We start from the raw sequence: 22,886 nt of genomic DNA, 5'->3' as shown, positions 1-22,886 counted from the left end.
AAATATTTTTCTTTATGATTGTATTTTCGAAGGGGGTACTAGAGTGTATATAAACAATGTGACAAGAAGAGAAACAGTATACAATAATGACACCTTCACTGTAACATTATGTAACGCCTTTCTTCCTTTGTTAAAATTAAATACAAACAAATGTTGAAAGAAGAAGCGTAGGTCGACGTTTCGGTCTCTACCATTTCTATACAGAGACAATCTTCAGGACTAAACAAATATACCGAAGGTTGACCCCTGATATCAGGTGCAGACAACCGTATTTGTGAGCTTCATACAAATGTATATTGAGTAATTGTGGGGCGAATCTTAAAGGTTTTTTCTTCCGTAATCCACTTATCAATTCGAGTGGTGTTTAGATTCTGGAATGTCGCGCACAATTCGGTTCTTGGTCGCCAAAAAAGGGGTTAGGGCCTAAGATTCACTCTTTATAAATAATTTGTTTAGTATTTTTGTTTCTAAAAAATCCCTTGAAGGCAAACCCTACCCTATCCTTCAAATTGTCAGGCGCTCAGTGGGAGAAGACTAGAGTGAAGATTGCACTTCGGCTAACATTAGGACTGTTCATGGGCGGTGGGAAGCCCACAGTCAAGAATCTGGCAGCATCTGGAAGAATAAGGCAGAAGTGGACAACAGCTACAGATGTAGATGGGCATACGGAGGGGGAGGGTTTCTGCAATGTGACAGCCCTGGCCAACACTCATGAGGCATAACAAAAGCCCTCGGGCAGGCAGGTTGGTTACTAATGCCCAAGGAAAAGCATGGCACAAGGGGCACATTGTGTCACCAAAGGGCATACGGTGATCACAATAGGCAGACGATCCTAGCAAGAAATAAAGGCCTAATAGGGATTGGGTGTGAGTACAGGGAGGGCTTATCCCAGCACAGATCACTAGCATGGGGTGTAAAGGCCACAGACAGCTATAACACACCGACCGGTATACTAAGTGCAGCCCACTACAATGACGGGAAACTATCCCGGTGAAAGCAGTAGCGTACAGTAAAATGATGGGAAGAGAAATCACAAGCAAAACAGGCCCTGTGGGCGAAAGCCCTGTATACTAGCAAAAAGAATAACACAAGAGAATTCTGGAAATTGATTAACAACTTGAATAAAGTTAGTAGAACAATAACATCCTCCATAGTAACTGAATCTAGTTGGGTTAAGTTTTTACAACTTCATTTGAATTACAAACCAGGTGGGGAGTATAATCCAGGTCCAGATAATATGAGACGACCAAGGATAGTAAGGAAAATGAATTACATATAACGGAAGATCAAAGTATGTAATCTTATTCATAAACGGAGACTTGATGGAGCCCCTGGTCCCCATGGGATCCCAGCTGCCCTCTACAAAGAGAATGCTCCAATCTGGGCAGGTTACCCAACAAGAGTGTTTAATCAAGCATTGCAAGAATCAATTATATGAGAGTCTTAGAAAGGCTCGATAGGATCACCTATTTATGAAAGCGGAGAGTGGGAACCACCAACAAACTATTGATTAATTATGTTGCAAGATACAGAAGCAAAACTCTTTGCAGCAATCCTCCTGTCAGAACTATCTGATTGAGCAACAAAAATGCTGATAATTCCGCCAAACCAATAGGGCTTTATGCAAGGACAAGGTACGGCAACCAATATTTTAATACTTGAAATCTTAAATGAAAAATATATACTGAGGAAACAACCGCTATACTTATGGTTCGTGGATTTTAAACCAGCTTTTGACTGTGTAAATCGGCAAATTCTCCGGGGAAAATTGGAGAAACAAGGTATCGGCCCTGGCCTTTTAAAAGCAATTCAATTATTATATACCGAGACCTGGACTAGGGTTCGACTAGGTAAAGGCACACAACTATCAAGGAAAATTTAAACATTCCAGGGTTTAAAACAAGGGCGCGTTCTTGCACCCTACCTATTTGATATATTTTTTTATCTGATTTAAAAGAAGTTTAAGATAACAAGATTGCTCATCCACCTAAATTAGCAGAAAGACATTTTTCAAATCTAATATATGCTGATGACGTTATTTTGCTAAGTCAAACAAAAATAGGACTACAAGATCTTATAAATAAAATATCAAAATACTCAATGGAGAACAGGATGGTAATAAATTGAGCTAAAACGAAAGTGATGGAAGTTAATAACAAGGCACTGAAAGAAAGTAAATATAAATGGAATTTGCAAAATCGACAATTAGAACAAGTGAAAACTTATAAATACCTGGGTGTTTTGCTTGATGATGATGAGGGCTCATTTTGTCAACATAAAACAGATCTGATAAAGAGAAGTATCTCCCTAATTGTGGCATTTCGTACATTGCAAAGTTCCTTGGGGGGGGGGGGGGGGCTGTCCTAGTTATCTCCCACTGTTAAAGGTAATAAATGCAAAATTGCTGCCAGCCTCACCTACGATAGCGAAGCACTTCGCGGCAAGGACTCTGTCCTTTTAAATAATGCTATCATTAAAGTTTTAATATTTTAGTTTCGGCTTCCCACTAATGCATCACCTGCACAAGTTAGATTGGAATTTGGTATATCCAACCAGAAAATTGCAAGGATGGGTCAATATATTAAGGTATGGGAACAGATAAGAACTAATACCTCTAAACCAATGTGTTGTTTACTCTGGCAAGAAATACAGCGGGATCAAAGTTCACAATTTTGGAAATATTTTCAAATTGCATTGAATGAGTTATCGGTACATGAGGTTTGGGAAATGGCTATAACATCAACAGCCTTCAAAAAGACAATTAACGGAATATCAAAACGATAGTCACTGCTGAAAGACAAAGAGCTGTTTAATAAAAGAGCACATGCAGGGATGGTTTTAAATGAGTACAAGATCCCCAAATCGCAGCCCTATTTAGAAATACCTTGGTCTGTAAAAATAAAAAAGATATTTATTAAAGCAAGATTTGGCTATCTTCCAGGATCAACGCATGCAATGCCATGGTTGCAATCATCTAAGTCGACCCCTTGCAGACAATGGGAAGAAAATATGATTCACTTAGTTTGTAAATGCCCAGAAATGCAGAAAGAAAGAAGGAGATATTTAAAAAATGATTTTAATAATCCACGAATACGATCTTGTAGACAAGCTCTGGTAGTTTGTTTTAAACGAACTGATATAATCATGAATGCAAAATTTACAACATTTTTGATTTTAACAAAAAAGAAACTAGAAGCTTGCAATTTAAGTATAGTAAAATAGGTAGTTTAAATTGGCTATTGAGTGTAACTTGATCTTTTTAAAGATATGAATTATAGTTTTGTAATATGGAGGAATCAAACTTGCCCCCATTTTTAGGTCTCGGACTAGCGAAGGCTGCGTTTGCGCAGTCTCGCTCCGAGACTTTATGTCTACAGTATGGGGGCTTAAACCTGCCCCTCTGCTCCATTGGCTGGCTTCCTAAACGTAGGGCAGCCATTGGAGGAGAGGGGCGTCACTCCGCTGAAGACCGGATTCGGGGGTGTGTTTTTTTGCTTCTTTCTGTTTTCTTTCTCTCCTCTTCCCATTGGCTGGAATTTTATATTCCAGCCAATGGAAAGAGGAGAGAACGAAAACCACACCCCCGAATCCAAAAATGATGGGGCTTTCTCCGAGGCATTCCTGCTCATGCCTCGGAGAAAGAGGTTGGTATTTTGGTGCTTTCGCAGGCTATCCATTTGTTTTACAAAGATAGACACGAGTGAAAGCCCAGGAAAATGTCCCACTACCGAGGTAGGCCTGCATATTGTTTTAACTTTTTACAGCGAGCCAAGGAAAGCTTCTTTTGAATATGACGGGTCGCTAGATGTCGTTCTCGACCTCGGCTCGGGTTTTCCCTGTGTGTATGGCGTGGTCCGCTTTCCAGACGGAGCTCGCTAACTGTTAACAACAACTCTCTCGCTCCTCCTTGAAACCAGTCTTCGTTAGCCCCCTGCCGCCTCTTCCACTGCCTCTCTGTGGCTTCACACGCCGCGGGTCCCTCCTCCTGCCTCCTCGTGGTGGTTCGTGTAGGGGCTCTCATGTGCCGGCTCCCCCCCCCTTTCCCCGCAGAGAGCAGCACCAGCCCAGCCACCGCAGCCAGGCCTGCCCGAGCCGTCTGTACGTGACCAAGCTCTGAAGAGCACTCCAGCGCTCCCACTATGGTGGTGCTTTTCGAGCGGGAGAGCAGTGGGGCCGCCTCTGGGGCTGAGCAGCTGCCGGAGGAACCGGGGCGGCCGCTGTGTTAGGCCGTGGCGCAGAGTCTGAATTGATGGGCCCCTTCGGCCCCCACTGCCCCCCCCTCCCCCTAGTATTCCAGGTGATCCGGCGGTGGCGTTCTGGCGCTCGTTGGCCTGGATTTAATTGGACCTGTGCTGCATATGGCCCACGTCCCTTCCCTGGCCTCTCCTCACCTGTGCTGTACTGACGGGCCCTTAGGTCTAGGCCCCGCTCCTGGCCTAGTTTGATACCTGTGCCCTGAGTTCCGGTCTGGACCTCTGCACCCCCGTCCTCTGCAGGCCGGAGGTGCCCATTGCAGGAAAGCCCAGGAGCTCTATGGGCCTTTCAGTCGTTGATGGGGGTGAGGTGGGGGGGATTGGGGAATGGTGCTCTTTGCACTGTGGCCAACTTGGTCCTTCATCCGCTGTGTTACTCGTAAGGGTCCTCAGAGTGCCCTGATCTCAGCTTCCTCTCAGTTGGGCACATACGGGCCGCTTCTCCAGCGATCACCCCTCCCCGCCGTCGGGGAGAGGGTGGGGGGGGGCGTCGGCGACTCAGGCGCTCTCAGCCTCTCTGATCCCCCTCAGTCTCGCCTCTCTGGCCAGCCTTGTGATACCGGTTTTTCTGTGCCTCTGTTCCCTGCTTTTCATCCCGGTTTTTCTGTGCCTCTGTTCCCTGCTTGTCATCCCGGTTTTTCTGTGCCTCTGTTCCCTGCTTGTCATCCCGGTTTTCCTGTGCCTCTGTTCCCTGCTGGTCATCCCGTTTTTTTCCGTGCCGCTGTTCCCTGCATGTGATCCAGTTTTCGTGCCTCTGTCATCCCGGTTTTTCTGTACCTCTGTCCCTGCTTGTAATCCAGTTTTCGTGCCTCTGTTCCCTGCTTGTGATCCAGTTTTCGTGCCTCTGTTCCCTGCTTGTCATCCGGGTTTTCATGCCTCTGTTCCCTGCTTGTCATCCCGGTTTTTGTCATCCCGGTTTTCGTGCCTCTGTTCCCTGCTTGTGATCTGGTTTTCATGCCTCTGTTCCCTGTTTGTGATCCGGGTTTCGTGCCTCTGTTCCCTGCTTGTGATCCAGTTTTCGTGCCTCTGTTCCCTGCTTGTCATCCGGGTTTTCATGCCTCTGTTCCCTGCTTGTCATCCCGGTTTTTGTCATCCCGGTTTTCGTGCCTCTGTTCCCTGCTTGTGATCTGGTTTTCATGCCTCTGTTCCCTGTTTGTGATCCGGGTTTCGTGCCTCTGTTCCCTGCTTGTGATCCGGTTTTCGTGCCTCTGTTCCCTGCTTGTGATCCGGTTTTTGTGCCTCTGTTCCCTGCTTGTGCCCCTGTTCCCTGCTTGTGCCCCTGTTCCCGGCTTGTGCCCCTGTTCCCGGCTTGTGCCCCTGTTCCCGGCTTGTGATCCGGTTTTTGTGCCTCTGTTACCTGCTTGTGATCCGGTTTCTGTGCCTCTGTTTCCTGCTTGTGCCTCTGTTCCCTGCTTGTGCCTCTGTTCCCTGCTTGTGCCTCTGTTCCCCGCTCGTGCCTCTGTTCCCTGCTTGTGATCCGTTTTTCGTGCCTCTGTTGCCTGCTTGTGATCCGTTTTTCATGCCTCTGTTTCCTGCTTGTGCTACTGTTCCCTACTTGTGCCTCTGTTCCCTGCTTGTGATCCGGTTTTTGTGCCTCTGTTCCCTGCTTGTGATCTGGTTTTCGTGCCTCTGTTCCCTGCTTGTGCCTCTGTTCCCCGCTTGTGATCCGGTTTTTGTGCCTCTGTTCCCTGCTTGTGCCTCTGTTTCCTGCTTGTGATCCGGTTTTTGTGCCTCTTTTCCCTGCTTGTGATCTGGTTTTCGTGCCTCTGTTCCCGGCTTGTGCCCCGGTTTTCGTACCTCTGTTCCCTGCTTGTGATCCGGTTTTCGTGCCTCTGTTCCCTGCTTGTGATCCGGTTTTCGTGCCTCTGTTCCCTGGGGCGTTACTGGGCAGAGAGCTGTGTGTGTGTGTGTGTGGCTCTCTGTGAGTGTGTGTGGCTCTGTGTGTGTGGCTCTCTATGTGTGTGTGTGTGTGTCGGTGTGTGGCTGTGTGTGTGTGTGTGTGTGTGTGTGTGGCTCTGTCTGTGTGTGTGTCTCTGTCTGTGTGTGTGTGTGTGTGGCTCTGTCTGTGTGTGTGTGGCTCGGTCTGCTCGATCTGTCTGTGGCTCTGGGTGGTTTTCGTGCCTGTGTTCCCTGGGGCGTTAATGGGCAGAGAGCTGTGTGTGGCTCTCTGTGAGTGTGTGTGGCTCTGAGTGTGTGTGGCTCTGTGTGTGTGTGGCTCTGTGTGGCTCTATATGTGTGGGTGTGTGTGTGTGTGTGTTTGTGTGTGTGTGTGTGTGTGTGTGTGTGTGGCTCTGTGTGTGCTCTGTCTGTGTGTGTGTAGCTCTGTCTGTGTGTGTGTGGCTCTGTGTGTGTGTGTGTGTGTGGCTCTGTGTGTGTGTGTGTGTGGCTCTTTCTGTGTGTGTGTGGCTCTGTGTGTGTGTGTGTGTGTGTGGCTCTGTCTGTGTGTGTGTGGCTCTGTCTGTGTGTTGGTCTGTGTGTGGGTCTGTGTGGGTCTGTGTGTGTGTGTGGCTGTGTGTGTTTGTGTGTGTGTGGCTCTCAGTGTTAAAAGTGGGCAGGATCGGAAGGGCGCTGTGTGCCCCTACTTTTAAAAATTATGTTAGTCCGTTCCCCTACTTCTTTGTTTTTAAAAAGCATACCGGGACTGCAGGTTTAGCCCTACTTTAAAAGTACAACTTTATTTTTCAGCCTGAGTGGTTCACCGTGCACATCGAAGAAGGCCTCTACAGTGCACCTGTCCTCCTCCCCTTCCCCTCTGTGTCTAGGGGCCTGCAAAGTGACACTGATCGGGCAATCAGTCTAAGCATTGGCACGAAAACGGCTGCCTCTGATGGCCCTGCTTGCTGCTGTGAGCATGTGATTCACACCTCATTTAGTGAGGACGATGCCTGCCTGCCCCCACTGTGACCATCAGAATACTTTGGTGGTGCCGCCCTTGACGCCACCTGGAAAGAAGAAAAGAGCTTCACTGAGGACTTTGTGGATTGCTGTAAATCTGCTTTCCAACCAGCCAGAACTGAACAAGCATTGAAAATGCAATAGATCTCGTCTTTGATTAAGTTAAAGCCATTTGCTTTGCTAATTATATTGTATAGCAAAGCAAATGGCTTTAACTTAATGAAAGGCGAGACCTATTGCATTTTTATTATTAATGCTTGTTTAGTATTGGTTTTTACTGTGCTATTCAGTGCTGACTACTTGTCTGCTGCATGCAAATAAATACAGCTAGTAATCTAGTAATTTACTTTGCACTAGTTTTTCATGTTAAATAGATAGGCTGTGTCTAGATTGATGATATTAAGGTACAAGCCCAGCTGGCACACTGTTTCCAGTTTCCTGTATCAGATTTCTTCATCAGTACCTCTATTTGGTAACGTTTGGTGGTCTGACTGACCTTTGACTATTTGAGTTTGATCACTTTTGGCCCTACAGCACATGCTCATTGGCTTAGCTTGTAAATTGAATAAGTTCTACTCATTCCCTGCCAGTATAGAAACCAAGCTCATGGCTGTGCACAGTGAGTGACCCATCTATGTGCCATATCCGAGTAGCATTCTTTGGGACATATTAGCTTCACAAAAGATACTGAGCCTTGCAGTTTCTCTCAGAGTGTAAAAGCATAGGCATGCACTGGCCATACACTTATCAGGGAAATCGGATAATACCTGTACTTGCAGTTAGTGTTTTTACAGATTGGGAGGTTAGAAGAAACCAAGGCCTCTGTACATAGAATTATCTGTTTCACAAACAGCAGAGACCGCACTGTACCATGCTGTGCTGTAGCGCAGAGCAGGAGAGGTCTTACTTAACCCACCCCATGTTTTGGCAAAATTTACAATCATCATAAAATCTTTAGTCTGTCAATCAAAGCAACCGAAAAATTACAACCTATATTAAAAATGAGGATATATATTGCACAAATTACAGTAAGATATAAACATCATAAAATGAAAAATTAAGAACAGAATTAATATCCATCATCAACTTAAGTGACCTATTGCCTCTCGCACCTGATTGTAAATTGGCCTGCCGGTCCCCTGCAACCGGGTCCTTCGACAATCCATGTGGAACATGAATGCTGTATGATGCTTCTTTCTGCTTGTATAGAGGATATTTGTATGGGTCGTTTATGATACAGGTGCTCCCTGCCATGCTGGAATCCATTTAGTATTTGCTACACGTGGTATCTAAGATGAAGGGATGGAGCGAAGCAAGAGAGCAGATGTGAATTCCAGGGCTCTTCCAGGGCAGTGCAGCGATCCTTTGTACTGGAACAAACTTGTGGGTGTGGAAGAGGAGACGGAGAAACCCTTGAAACTGGGGAGTTAACCACATACCCTTCCCTGGCCTATTGTTTGCTGAAAGGCCACTACCCACAGGTTATCAGAACTCTTGCTTACCCTCACCTTCCTGCTAACATCTTGTGATAAAGATCTTGGTTGAATCAGTCTGAGTGAAATAACCAGAGGAACAGAACTGGCAAGAACTACTCACAGGGCTGACTGTTGAAATGGATAACTACTTCATAGTATAAAGATGGACCACAAACTTCCAACCAGTGTGCAAGGTGCCAATACACTTAGAAGGAAGGGTCTAGGAATGTTCCCTGCAACAGTGTGAGCCAGGATATAGTGTGCCAGCGAGGCTCACTAAATAATGAAAGATAATAGTCAGAACTCGGATTTCTATAAATCGGGAAACTTGCATAGTGTGCTTCAGTGCTTAATTTGAGCAGGTTGTTTCCGGTGCTCGGAAACAGCACTTAATTGTCAACACTGGCACTTGTGACAGTCTGCCACAAGGTGGCGCCGTCTGGCTAATTTAAAGATGATCAAAACAACAGATGATTATTAATTCACTATACACAAAAAATGACTATTTCCTCCACCCAGCCCATTCTTATATCTTTGGGGGCCTGGATTTGTCCAAATTGTTTTTTTTGTAGAAGTTGTTTTGTTACTATCATTGGCAGCATGGCTGATCATATGATTCCAGGAAAAGAAGAGCTCCAAAACATAAGATATCGATTTGCCAATGGAGAGCAGAAATGGTTAGAAAAGGGGAGGAGAAGTGCCAATGAAAGAAACTGCATGGCTCGGAGACAAATGGCTTATAATTTCACTTATAAGCGTATTTTGGAATATTCTGTGATTGGAAACATGTCCCACATTCTAAATGAATTAAATATAAACAATTTATATATTAAACCTCAAATAAACATGTTTATCGATTGTTTGAATTAAATAACGTTATAAGCTGTAACTGGTCAGTGAAATGCCAAATTTACTAAAAATTGGTATGTTTTGCTATTTCTAGCCACACCTCTGACTCTGCCCACTAATCCAATCCTCTGTTTATTCCCGCCCCCTGATTGTCCGCCCACAGTTCCCCTACTTTGTTTTCCCCACTTCGACCACTGGTGGCTCTGTGTGTGTGGGTGCGTGTGGCTCTGTGTGTGGCTGCGTGTGGCTGCGTGTGGCTCCGTGTGTGTGGGTGCGTGTGGCTCTGTGTGTGTGGGTGCGTGTGGCTCTGAGGGTGTGGGTGCGTGTGGCTCTGTGTCTGTGGGTGCGTGTGGCTCTGTGTGTGTGGGTGCGTGTGGCTCTGGGGGTGGCTCTCTGTGTGTGGGTGTGTGTGCAAATGCAATAGGTCTCGCATTTGCGAGAGATTAAGCTATTGGCATTGTAAATGACAATACCATTTATTTCTATGTTTTAAAAACTAAAATAATGTCATGAGCAATGCCAATAGCTCTAACTTTAACAAGGACGAGACCATTGCATTGCAAATGCTTTTTTTTTCTCTTTCTCCTTGGAATTGAAACAGTGCTTTACCATGGCTGTGTAGTTGATGACTTTATATTGTATGATTTTAATTAATCAATCAGTAGAGATTTGAATTTGGATTCACGTCCCATCTGAAGGTGGCGGGTTCAAAGGTGGTTAATGTTAAAAACATGAGGTCCCGTGCGAGTCGCACCAGGCACGGACTGCTTGTGTCTGGGCGTTCTTGTTTCTTCGTGCATACAGCCAAGACTCTGGTTCTTTCTCCGGGGTATCTCCATTAACGGCTCTTCCTTCTGCTTCCAAGCTGCGCCAATATCGGACTCGTCCACGCTGAGCCTTCCAGCTCTAAAGCACATATAACAATTACTGGCGTTTAGCCGCTACTGTGATGCCATGCTGCCCTCTAGTGGCAAAAACACAAACGGCAGCAGTAGTGATAGGCAGCAGATGCTTGAGATGGCAAAGAGAAATCATTTACAAACCATGATCAGTTTGTAGGTCAGAGCGCCCGGCCTTGATGTCCTAGACAGCGTGAGCGAGTGAACGTTTAGAGCAGCGCCCCCACCAGGGTGTCATAGGTGGTGCCACAGTGCAGACACTGCAAAGCCGACACTAAGACTTGCGCAATGTTCTGGCGAGCTCAGAGTGTGGCAGGACAGCTGCCCATGGGCGTCCGCAGGGGGGGGGGGGGGGGGGGGGCAAGGAGGGGCGCCCATGAAACCCCCCCCCGCAGACGCCCATGAAACCCCCCCCCCCACCCCCCCCCCCCCCCGCAGACGCCCATGAAAACCATGACTTCAAGACGGTTCTGAGCTGCCCCCTAGCGGCTGCAGCGCCCTAAGCGCCCGAGGCTCAAATTCGGAGACAAACCTCAAATGCCCTTTCGTGGTACATTCTAAATTAAGTCCAGAAGACAGCACAAAAGAGGCCCGTCAGAGCGGTACAGCTCGGGGGTCATTATTTTCCAAGCCCCAGCATTTGCAGGGCCCTGCCTGCGCTCTGATTGCAACATTTATTTAACATGCTTTAAATGTAAAGAACGCCTGCGCTATTTATTAATGACGAATTACCGAACAGGTCTAATTCCACTAGATGGCGCCAGGAGCTGCGAGTCCGCAATGGTATTCCCCATACGGATAAAGAAATGGGTTTAAGAATAATGCCTTTTATCCTGATATTAACTAGAAAAACACTACACAGTGTACGTCACATGCTTGGCAAATTCTAACCATCTAGAGATGGATGTGGCATTACAGGTTTTTTTCCTTCGAAGTCGAGGTTTTAAAGTGACTTGTGATTCTTTCCATGAAACCCAAGGAGACAGACTCCACCTTAGACAGGATGCAATACAAACTATATATACAACCACAATGTAGAGAGGTGTTTAATAGTAAATGAATCATTCAAACGTCATACCATAAGGCGGCATCCCTACGAAGGTGAGAGGGTGTGTAAATCTACAGCAATACAGCTGCCAACTGATTGTTACAAGAAAGTAACATTGTCAATTTGCAGCACTTACTGATAGAGATTCCATGTTTTGCACAGACTGAAAAGCAGTGCCTTCCTCTCTACAGTGGTGGCTTGTGAGCTACAATGGAAGGTGTTTGGAATTAAGTTTTGAGGAAGGCTTGCCTTTTGGGGGCGTGAACCTCCACACAATATTGCTTGCTGAAAGTGTGTATACTTGATCATGTAGTTCCTCTGCATATATTTTCAAGTTGGAAATTACCTATAAAATGCCGGATTGACTCCCTCGTTATGAGTGGACTACGCACCATGCACAGCATGTAGTGTGCACTGGGCTATGGCATAGCAAGCTTGCATGGACGTAAAAATCCATCTTACAAGATCCTGTTAGACGTTCCCTCAGTGCTGCTTGCCAAAGGCTCCAGAGAGTTGCTTTATCTTTCTAAAGGATTTAGTATGGGCATTTTAAATCATGGGGCTTCTTTCTACATCAAGACTGTGTAAGGACCTTTCCACAACTGATTGCGCATGGGTGAGCGGAGGTAACCGATGGTTCGATAAGACATGGAAAGGGAAGGTGAGCTTAGGCAAAAATAAAGGTTTATTCTAAGGGTGACCCTATCATTGCCTTGAATAAAGAGCTCCAACACAAGTTGGTAGTTTGCAAACTCTAGGAAGGAAAGTGACTGGAATGAGGAAAGCCGCCTTCAATGGCTGAAACTGAAGTGGGAAAGTGTGTAAGGGCTCAAATGCGGTACCATGAGCGCGGTAAGGACCATTTTATGGTCCCATGTGTGCACTGGTGACATTCTGGGACTCCCAGACTGGGAGGAATCACCCTTTAAAAATGTTCTAAAGGCAAAGACAACCGGTATTTTGGATATTAACAACAGTTATTGATTTACGTAAGGTGCCACAGCAGCTAATCGCACCTGATAGAAGTATAAGGTAACCCTACTTTTTGAAGGTGCAACAAGTAGCAGATAATGTCTTGTGCCACCGTCTGTATGGACGGTTTATTTAGATGATGATACAGCCATTCAGAGATCCACGGTCTAGAACAGGCCACTAAATTCCATCTTTCTTTGGGATAAAAAGGGGCGCGCTGGGAATGCTTCTATTGCTCCGGTTTGAAGCATTGCCTGCCCTTGCAGCAGTCTTTGGTGATCCTGGCTGATGCTGTTTCAGCAGTGTAACATAAGGCGGGTGAAACTCCAGGCTGGGGCCAAGGGTGAAGACTCAGAGAGTGCTCACTTGTCTGGGGTAATCTTTTCCCACTGGAGAAGATATAACCTTATTAATCCCCGAACAGGTGTTACATAATTGGGGAGGAATGTATGGAAAGTCACTGCTTTGCGGCTGAGGTGCCCTTGCTTTTAGCCGCTTTATGTGTACGCAGCTGTTGTCCCAGAAGCTTCCACTGGAGTAACATTTGATTGCTGGACCCTCCCAAAGGGATTGCTGTGGTTGGTTCTGAGGGCGCTGTGAAATCGCCACTGACTTTGCTCTAGCTCGTTCCTGTTGACTCTTAAAACATGACTTGTTAGGTTGTGTCCAGAGTGCCCCTGCCAAAGATTTTGCTGTGTCAGTATTTTTTTTTTAATTGAAACACTTCATCCATCTGAAAGATAAAAAGGTGCTCTACTTTGAAGGTCACACTGAGGAGGTGTTGCTGGACGGGATCCAGAGACGCTTCTAGACAAGCATGCACATGGAGGAGGACACTGGTTTTCACTTCAAGGGGGCAGTATCAGATTTATCCAGGGCACACCCAATTTGATGTATTCCTCCTGTCATGGGTGAGCTCCTGACCTGCTTATCGATTCCTTGTGGTCCCTCGACTCAATGATGAAGATCCGAACACAAGTATGCATTACACTTAGGACAACACTGGAAAGCTTTGGTCTCCATAGCCCACCCTCCTCAGGAGTGATTCTCATAGGATCACGCCTCCATATCTTCAGTCTGATTGGGTTCTGAAACGATCCCCAGGTGCACAACATTTTCAAGTGTTATGGGCAGGAATTCTGGTAATCTGATGTGGAAATGTAACTTCGTAGCGCAATTTTCCTGGAGCTTCTAAAGGCCCAAACCCAATTACAGAAAAAACATTATAGGGCGAGTCCTTGCCTCCGATGAGTTCAGATCTTAGACTGCCATTCGCCTAATACCATCTTGCGAACTGGCAAAAGTAATATACTACAACCAAAAATAACTGAGTACCGTTTGCAAGTTGATAAACCCTAAAACGATACATTCACAAGCTTTCATTTCTCCCAAAAATCCCAATTCATCATGATTCCACTCACCCCAAATGAGGGAGACTGTAATTGTGTTCATTTCACAAGCTTTCTCTCACTAAAGAATAGCGCCTACAAGGTATAATACCAAGTGAACAAAACCAGTGAATACAGCCAAGTGTTTTCCAACAAGTTAGAGAATTCCTTGGGTTTCAGCTCACACACTAATCCACAGGTTAACAAATGAGCACTCAGATGAGGGTAACCAGAGGCACTAAGCTTCACAAGTGCTAGCAAGGTTCAATCTTCTACCTACTACGAATAACAGAGCTAACACACCAATACCACCAGGAGCCAGCAAGCTGCCATTCTGAGACTGGAGAGAAGAGGCCTGCGCTTATTTCAAACAGTGGGTTCTACCATCTCCATTAAAGAAGCTTTGCTCACCTGTCGCAGTGTGTGGTGTCTCATGATATTCTCCTGTTTACTCACACTCGACACCGTAGGAGATGTCGTTGGGGATAAGGCAGATTGCTGCTGTAACCGTTGTTCAATTTCCTGAGAGGGCAGATGGAGAGAATAGATTACTTACATAATACAACGAAAATACATCTATAAACATTACCTACAGGTAAAGAAAAACAGACTACATTTAGGTACAGTAACACAGAACCCTGAGATATGTAGGCCAACAATAGGCACAAAGACCCAGGCTCAGAAGACACAGCTACACACCTTCACAGTAGAGATAGGGAACTACAAAGTGCACATACACTGACGAAAAGTAAGATCAATTATATTTTTACAGCCCTACAGTCCCTTCAGTCATAGATACTAGGCATGCTCTCATTGCCTGGTCCCAAAGATAGTCCAGCAGTTTCAGATAGCTTAGAAGTCTAAGCCTGCGGATGTGGGTGATTGCCTATTCTCCATTCCACTCGTACATTTTTATTTTCATGGTGTGAGTGGAGACAAGGGGTTGAAGAGTCAGAAGCTGTTATAACACATAGTTAATACTGTGAGTAAATCTGGTTAGCTACGTGTACGTGTAGTTCACCAGCATCTCTTGTATAAATGCACATAAACTTTTGACTAACAGGCAAGCAATTCTGAATAAAATAATCATGTGCGCACACAAAAAAATTACTTTGTGCTGCCGAAACTTTGTGCCACAAAAACACAGAGTGAAGGTTGCTTTTAACCAGCTACCTCATTCCTAGCAATTCCATCCACAAATACTGTTTTGATCAGATTTAAAGCATGGTCCACAATCTACCCAACTCTGATGCTTAGAAGGGAAGGATCACGTGTGAATAAATAAAAGATCTCAATGCTGGAACTACAGTTGCTACTGATTTATTTTTCTACGGCCCTGGATCTTTTCTCCATTCACATCGTCTTTTGGATTAGCCAAAATGGTAATTCTCCCCAAATTTCTCTACGTATTCATTAAACTTCCGATCCCACACAGCAGTAGCTTCAGACGCAGATAGCGATCTAACTTGATATCCCTTTCCTGGGCCAGAAAACTACCCAGGGTCTCTTGGGAAACCTTAACCCTACCCTTTGAACAAGGTGGATTGGGCGCCCCAGAAACGGATCTTTACTATAGCTCTGCTCAACCTCTATTCGGTTTTCACTGGATATATCCAAATAATATTATGGCACATACAGCCACGGAACAAGACCCAATCAGCCCTAATTCAGTTGAATTTGGTCTTTTATAGACCACAGCTTAGATTGCGATCTAGGGTGGACATGGTTGCTTGCATGGTGATGGCATGGCATGGTTTTAGACGTAGGGTGCAGTGCTGTATGCCCCCTCTGTACCTCTGCTCAGACAACCTGCACTGCTGTTCTCGGCAGACGCAGGGTCCTGCAACATTAGGTAGTGGGTGGAGGACTTTGCCTTCTTAGTGAGTGTCTCGTAGGTGGAATAATTTCCAAAGTTCATTGGTTGGTTTCAAACACAATGTGTTTATTCATTTTTCACGCAAAGAAAAAAAAGACAGCCGACACGTGTTTCGCCCGTTTGGCCAACGGCCGGGGGCTTTTTCAAGGCAGAGGGTCGTGACTGGTAATCCAGTTCCTTTCAGCTCAGTTTGCAGCTCCCTTGGCTTGGAACCAAACACAAGCCGCAGAGCACGAGAGAAGCTAAATGATTTTGGTCTGTGGAGTTTAGTGTCGTAACGTGCTCTGCGTTTCCTCTTGGACGACTTCTCATCGCTAGGCGGTAACAGCGCCGGAATACGACCAATCTGCCCCAGTACAGTTGAATTCTGTCCTTTACAGACCACAGCTTAGATTGCGATCTAGGGTGGACCCGGTTGGCTGCACGGTGTGGGCATGGCATGGTTTGAGAAGCAGGGCGTGGATGGCAGTGCTGTTTGCCATCTGTACTGCTGCTCAGACAACCTGCAGTGCTGTTCTCAGCAGACACCACGGGGTCCTGCAACAGACTGAAAAAACTCTGACTTCATACAATGGGAGATGAGTTCCCAGAAGAAACCTTCATAGAGCCATGCAAGGTGCTGGCAGGGGAAGAGGTAGGAGTGCTTGACATAATGACTTACTATCAGCTCCGTGCTGCATTGCACGCTAATTTTGCTTCCTTCCCGGCAGCCCGGTCCACGTTCCAGGTGCTGGAGGACAGCTACAAGATAGCTAAGCAAGACAGTCAGCATAAGCCCGGAGGTGGAGTTGCCATCGTATTCAAAGATACCATCAGCGGAACCACATACACGGACACCCCCACCACCTACATGAAACACCTCATGTAGAAAAGACTCATCACAGCCAACTTCTCCCCGGCAGAAACCTTGTTTAAAGAACACTAGGACTCTTGCACCAATTTCGCCAGCAGCATCACAGACTTTGTTGCATCCCTCATCATCAATGCCAGCACCTTCAGTATCCTCAGAGACCTTAACCTTCACCTAGAACACCACACCAATCCAAACTTCACAGCCCTTCTAGGAAACCTTGGCTTCACCCAGCACGTTACTGAATCCACCCACACTGCCAGACATATATTGGACCCGATTTTCTCCTCAATCTGCAACATCACAGTCAACAAGTAAGAAAGTGCCCTCTATTTGCATGGTTGCCCTCACTTTGTGCTGAACTGATGTACTTTGACTGAGTGTACCCTGGGCTCCTGCCAATCAGGTACCCAGGGCCTATGTTCTTTCCCAAAAACTGCATTGAACAAAATACCCAATTGGCACACTGCAGCACTTATTGTGCCACCCTTAGATGGCCTGAACCTTTACAATCACACACTGCCTTTGAAGCAGCGTGTTTTGGTGCAGAAGAAAGTGGAAAGTCGACATGGCACACATCCCTGTGTGCCATGCCTACAACCCACTGCCCTGGCATAGATCAGCCACCCCTCTAGCTGGGTGCACTATACCAGTGGTGAGGGTACAAGTGCATGAGCCCTGAACCCCTACAGTGTCTAAGCCAATCCTTAGACATTGTAAGTGCAGTAATGCCATTAAGAGTATATGGTGCTGGGAGTTTGTCATTACGAACTTCACAGTACCATAATGGCTTTACTGAAAACTAAACTGAGAAGTTTGGTATCAACCTTCTCAGCACATTAAACCCACCCTGATGCCAGTGTGGGATTTAATGAAAAATGCGCACAGAGGGCACATTAAAGACGCACCCTGAAAAATGACCTAACTAGTGTCCAGGCTGAGTGGCTGTTCCCCAGCTGCCACCCCCAGACATGTTTCTGGGCCACTGGGTCGAGAGCCTGCTGCTCTCGGGGTCGAAAGAATGCACATCCTGAGACGAGGTGCAAAGCCTCCTCCCCCAGGATGGGCAAGGTCCACGAAAGGGAAGCTTCAAAGGCTTGCCGCCTTTGTGAGCTTCCCCAGTCCTTTGGCTGCTTCCAGCAACTGGTCCCGACCGGTTCTGACCCCCACTTCGGGCAGGAGAATCAGCAGGAAAACCAAGGGAGGAAAGGAGGTGTGCCCACCTTTGCCAATCCCACCCCTCAGGTGGGGGAGGCGAGGTGAAGCACAACTTTCAGTCCCCGCCAACTTGCAGATAGGGGACCCAGCCAACCAGAGTGAGGCATATGCCCCCCTCCCACTGGAGGGTGGCATAATAGGGGTGTACCCACCCCAAGGAAGGGACCCATTGGTCCCAACCTTTACTTACTTGCAAAGCCCCTAAATCTAGTATTTAGGGGCACCCCGAACCTTGCCTCCTCAGACAAGCAACGACCAAGAAGAAAAGAAGAAGAAGGACCAAACAGCTGTGCCGAAGCTAAGAAGAGGAGGACGTCCACCGACTTAGCCTGTCCCCACCTCCAACCTGTAGAAGTGAAACTCTAGTGTGTCCGGCAGCCAGCAACCTCAAGAACCCAGAGGACCTTCCCTGCCTTCCAAAGAATAGACTTTTCCTTTCGTGAACACCGGATTTGTTCACCAACAGATTCTGGCTCAGGCAAAATTTGTGAGTCTGCACCACTCTCCACCCATCGCCCGAGTCCAAGTGGCCCAAAACCATGAGGAGGTCTCCCTTTCGAATCTGACCAGAGATCTGGTGATCTCGGACCTGCCTTGAATCTCCCTGCGAAGCCTGCAGCCTCTTTCTGTCGACTCCCCCCGACCGCGAGCGGAGCGAATAAGAGAAACCAGATGCCTAAAGCACCCGAAGTCCCACGGCCTTGGGTGGCCCAACCGGCGGTGTCCTAACATCCTCAGGTATGTTAACTTACCTCTCCAACCGGTGGTCACCTCCAAAAGATCTTCGTCCTCGAGCCAGCAGTCTTCGTTGAAACCGGAGAATCCCCATTGCAAGCAACAGGACACCCAACGCCAAACCAGCACCCTGCGCCCAACCGCCCCTGCACCGCTGCGGGTGCACCATGTGTGCTTAACAGGATCCCCCTTTGCCCTAAATCCCACATTAGGAGCTTTACTCCCACAACCCAGTGGTCTGCTCGCAAGCAGCCACCAACCGGAGGCCCCAACCCCCACTGGATAACATTGGGCCTACACACTCTGTACCTGGCCGCCGTAGTGCAGCTGAGGGTGCAATAAGAGTGCATCCTTGACCCTGGTGGAACCCTTGTTCTAACCCCAGGAACTCAACCCCAAAGACCGAGTACTTACCTGGTAACCGTTAACTTAATCTCTCTCCATAGGAATCCATTGACTGTTTTTCTCTGAAAAATGTTCTACGTGTGGAGTGAATTGTATAAACCTGAAAAATAACAATTGTGCAAAACTGATTTTACTTACATTTTCTTTAGGAAATGTCCCAGTGTGATATCTAGGTATATCACACTGAGTAGAAAGAGTAACTCAAGAAGTAATCTAAAAAGTAACTAAAACGTAATCTGTACAGTATTTCAATACCTTGACTTACCCGTACTTCAAACAACTGCATTTGAACTTGCATTCACTTGCAAACATTGCATAATATTTTGCAAAGCATTTATTTCACTTATCTGTGCCAAGCTTGGCTTGGTTCTAGAAATAAAATAACACTATTTTTACACAAACAAAATTGGTCAGAGTTCTGTCATTGAGTGTGTACAAAAAATGCGTAGCACTACCATCTGATAAAGCCTTGCTGCTCGCCCACACTACCACAAATAGAGAGTAAGGTGCTATCTACTTTTACCTCTGCTCATCTTTGGGGTTCCACTGCACTCTGTGCACACTATACCTGCTTTTGGTATAGAATATACAGAGCCGGCTTCCTACAACAAGCCAGCAACTATGACCTGGACAGACCACGCTCTCGACAGGTTCAGCATACCCACGCAATACCATCGCAGACCGATGGAACTGCTCGCTGCAGCTGGAAAAGCATCTCAGAAGTGGAGTTGCTTCCGCCCTCTTCAAGGACTGGTCTGAGCACCCAGAAACTTGCTGAAAACCATCAAAAACCTCAACAGCTGGATCACCAAATGTGGCAACACCCTGGTTCCCCTCAAGTGCAAATCAACAGCAAGAGCCCAACCACAAGCCAGATGATACACAGAGAATTCAGGCTGACAAAACAATAATGCAAGCAACTGGAGTGCAATTGGAGAGCAAGGTGAGACACCTCAGATAAAGACATCTTCAATACAGCTCTAACAAGCTACCACCAGCAGTCCAAGCGCACAGCTCTTGCAGATCACATCAACACCAGCACTAACAGCGAGGACATTTTTTGCGATCATAAAAGATTTCACTGCACCCCCTCACAAGACATTTGCAACAAGCTCTAGGATTCTTCTGTAACTAAATCACCTCCACGCAACTTCAACCCTCAACCGGACTCAGTCACTGTTCCAAGTCAACTTCTCATCACGGCTGTTGAACGAACAGGGAACACGTGGCCTGCCATCACCATCGAAATCACTTCTACCATTAGGACCTTGCACTCTGGGGAGTCATCTGACTCTTGCCCCCACCAAGCCTTCACCAAAGGACTCCTACCAATCAGCGAAGCACTAACACCCATCCTCAAGCCTCCATCGACCCAGCCACATTCCAGGACACCTAGAAACTTGCCACAGTCATGCACCTGTTCCACAAACCTCCTTGACGCCACACAGTCAGAAATCAGGTCCAACCACAGTACAGAAACAGCACTTATCGCTGCCACAGACAACATCTAAATGATCCTCGACAGAGGAGACACGGCAGCCCTCATTCTCCTGGACCTCTCTGCAGCATTCCATCCTCATCAGGCGCCTGCATAAGTTTGACATCTAAGGACCCGCTCTCCACTGAATCTGCTCCTTATTAACGGACAGAACACAAGCTGTCAGCATGTCACCTCACTCCTTGGAAGCCCCCAAAATCCTCTGCGTATGCCTCAAGGCTCATCGCTCAGCCCCATCCTCTTCCACACATGAATGATCCCTCTGGCAATCATCACCTGTGCACACATCAACATCCTCTCCGACGACCCACAACTCACTCTTTGATAAGACCTCCAACACAAGAAACAAGTTCCCCACCTGCATGAACGAAGTCGTTAACTGGATGAAAACCAACACTGACAAGAAAAAAGTAGTGATTTTCAACAAGAACACCTTACATGGGACTCCAACTGGTGGCCAGCTGAATTCTGACCCACAACAGGAATTTTGGAATAATCATTTGACAGAAAACTGGACATGTCAGCACAAGTCAATGTCATCACTGCAACCTGCTTTCACACCCCGAAGATGCCGACATATTCAAGGGAATACACAACTGAGGCCCCACCTGAACAGTTGCAATTCCAACCACCCATACACCTCCACTCCACAGACCTCCTACTCGCACACAAACAACGGATATACAGAACCAGATCAAGAGGGCGAGCATTCCCTTAATTACTTATGCCTACTACTCTCAACTAGGACTTTCCACCCATTTCTGTCCTGGGCTTTTCTGTCAATCTGACTTCAGGTGTAATCAATCTCCTTGCAGTCAGCTTCAAGGACTTGATGTCAGGTGTTTCTTGGCCTTCCTCTTTTCCTTTTCCTTTGAGGGATCCAACTCAGGGCTTGCCTGGCGGTGTTTGATGGGGGCTTGCAGAGGGTGCCACCTAGCCAGCCCCAGCATCTTTTCCTGATTTCTTCACGAGCAGAGAGCTGGAAAGTCTGCTGCCATAGGTCGTTGTTGCTGATAGCGCTTGGCCACCGGATTTGGAGCAAACTACACAGGGCATTTTCTTTCATCGCTCTTAAAGCTTGGAGAGACCTCACATTTCACATACGAGCCTCCTCCCCTCTTCTTGGAATTTTCAGTTAACCAGCCAACCATAGGCAGGGAGAGGCGCAAACAAACATGCTCAGCACCAGGATACCCTCAATGGTGTACATTTTACAAATACAGATCACATTACAGAGCTTTTCTGGCTGCATCAGAAGAATTTTGAAAGAACGCTGGTTCATTCAAGTGAAGTTTCCCAAAACACTTTAAGAATGAAACTGGGATTGGTTTGATACATTTTGATACGTGGAAGCAAAGGAAAGACTAACTTTAAAAGCTTTTATTTCACAGACTCGTCTCACTGATGTTACAGGTAGAAAGAACCCCACTTTCCAGGACAGATATTTTGCCCACTATGTTGGTTGATTCCAATGAGCTTTAATATATTGAGATTCCAAGAGAGCCATGAAATTTGGAAATACATGCTAAATGAACTTTAATGGTTGAATGCTCAAGTCTTCATTGTGCCAGTTCTAAAGTTGATGTTTCAATATTGCTAACAGTTCAATTCCTTTGATGATGACGACTTTTGTGAGTCATTGATAAACTGTGCCCAGGTCTGTATTAACATTTTTCCACAGATCTGGCTTTTGGCTCCCACTGTCTTTCAATATGCCCAAAGAATAGTATTGCATCCATTTGCTCCACACCTTATAGACTTTTTTTGGAGAAGCCATTACTAGCGAATGTTGCTAACGGTCATTACCAAAATCTGCTGTACGTAACGTACAACAGTCACTAGTAAGGGTCTTGAAAAACCTGATTGCAATGTGTTCAAATATAAGGTTCTCTATAATGTGGTGCTCACTTCAGAGGCTACACTGGTTCGAGCCGATGGATGTCTTGGGGGAGGGGGTTGGTGTCAATATTAAGCGCCCACTGGTGTTAGATGCCAGACTAGCTGCATGGGGTTGGTACTTGTTATTACTGCAATGTTTTGACATGTAACAAAAAATAAATATATAAAATGTTTAAAAAAAACTGTGGACAAATTATTCAAAAACCTTTGTAACGGTCTGCAGCCCTAAATATGTGAAGGCTCCTTGTATGAGCATCAAGGTTAGAACAACTGAGAAAGGGAAGCAGTTCCCCTATTTGGGGGTTAATGTATGATCGTGCATGTACTTGGGCTCCTTGTATTATGAACAGGAAAATTCACTTTTAGCAATCGGCTAGCACATTTTCTCCCCTTTAACTCCACCTTAGGGAAAAATCTCATTATTACACTTTTGGAAATTTATAAGAGAAAATGTTTCCCAGTTTTAACATACAGTGTGGCAATTTTGGGATGCAGGACGTGGGTTGCATCCAAGTAGAAGAGAATAGGGTATATAGATTTATCCTGGGTGTTCCACTGAATAGTTTACATTTTGCTACCCATTAAGAGCTGGCACTAGAATATGTTGAGAACCTGATTAAACAAGC

At 46.3% G+C, this 22,886-nt stretch overlaps 1 protein-coding gene across 12 annotated transcripts in view; it reads right to left on the bottom strand.

Annotated features, from left to right (window-relative positions):
- Positions 1-22,886, bottom strand: part of GATAD2B (GATA zinc finger domain containing 2B) — a 283,029-nt gene that overhangs the window by 7,089 nt on the left and 253,054 nt on the right. For all 12 annotated transcript variants that reach the window (XM_086947557.1, XM_086947560.1, XM_086947553.1 and 9 more), the window contains exon 9: positions 14,191-14,301. In XM_086947557.1, coding sequence (XP_086803683.1) covers positions 14,191-14,301 — 111 coding nt within the window. The remainder of the gene's footprint in view (positions 1-14,190; positions 14,302-22,886) is intronic.

The sequence above is a fragment of the Lissotriton vulgaris genome, chromosome 12 (genome assembly GCF_964263255.1).
Source record: "Lissotriton vulgaris chromosome 12, aLisVul1.2, whole genome shotgun sequence".
NCBI classification, from domain to species: domain Eukaryota; kingdom Metazoa; phylum Chordata; class Amphibia; order Caudata; family Salamandridae; genus Lissotriton; species Lissotriton vulgaris.
Note: the sequence above shows the minus strand (reverse complement) of the source record. Positions and strands in the feature narration are given on the sequence as shown.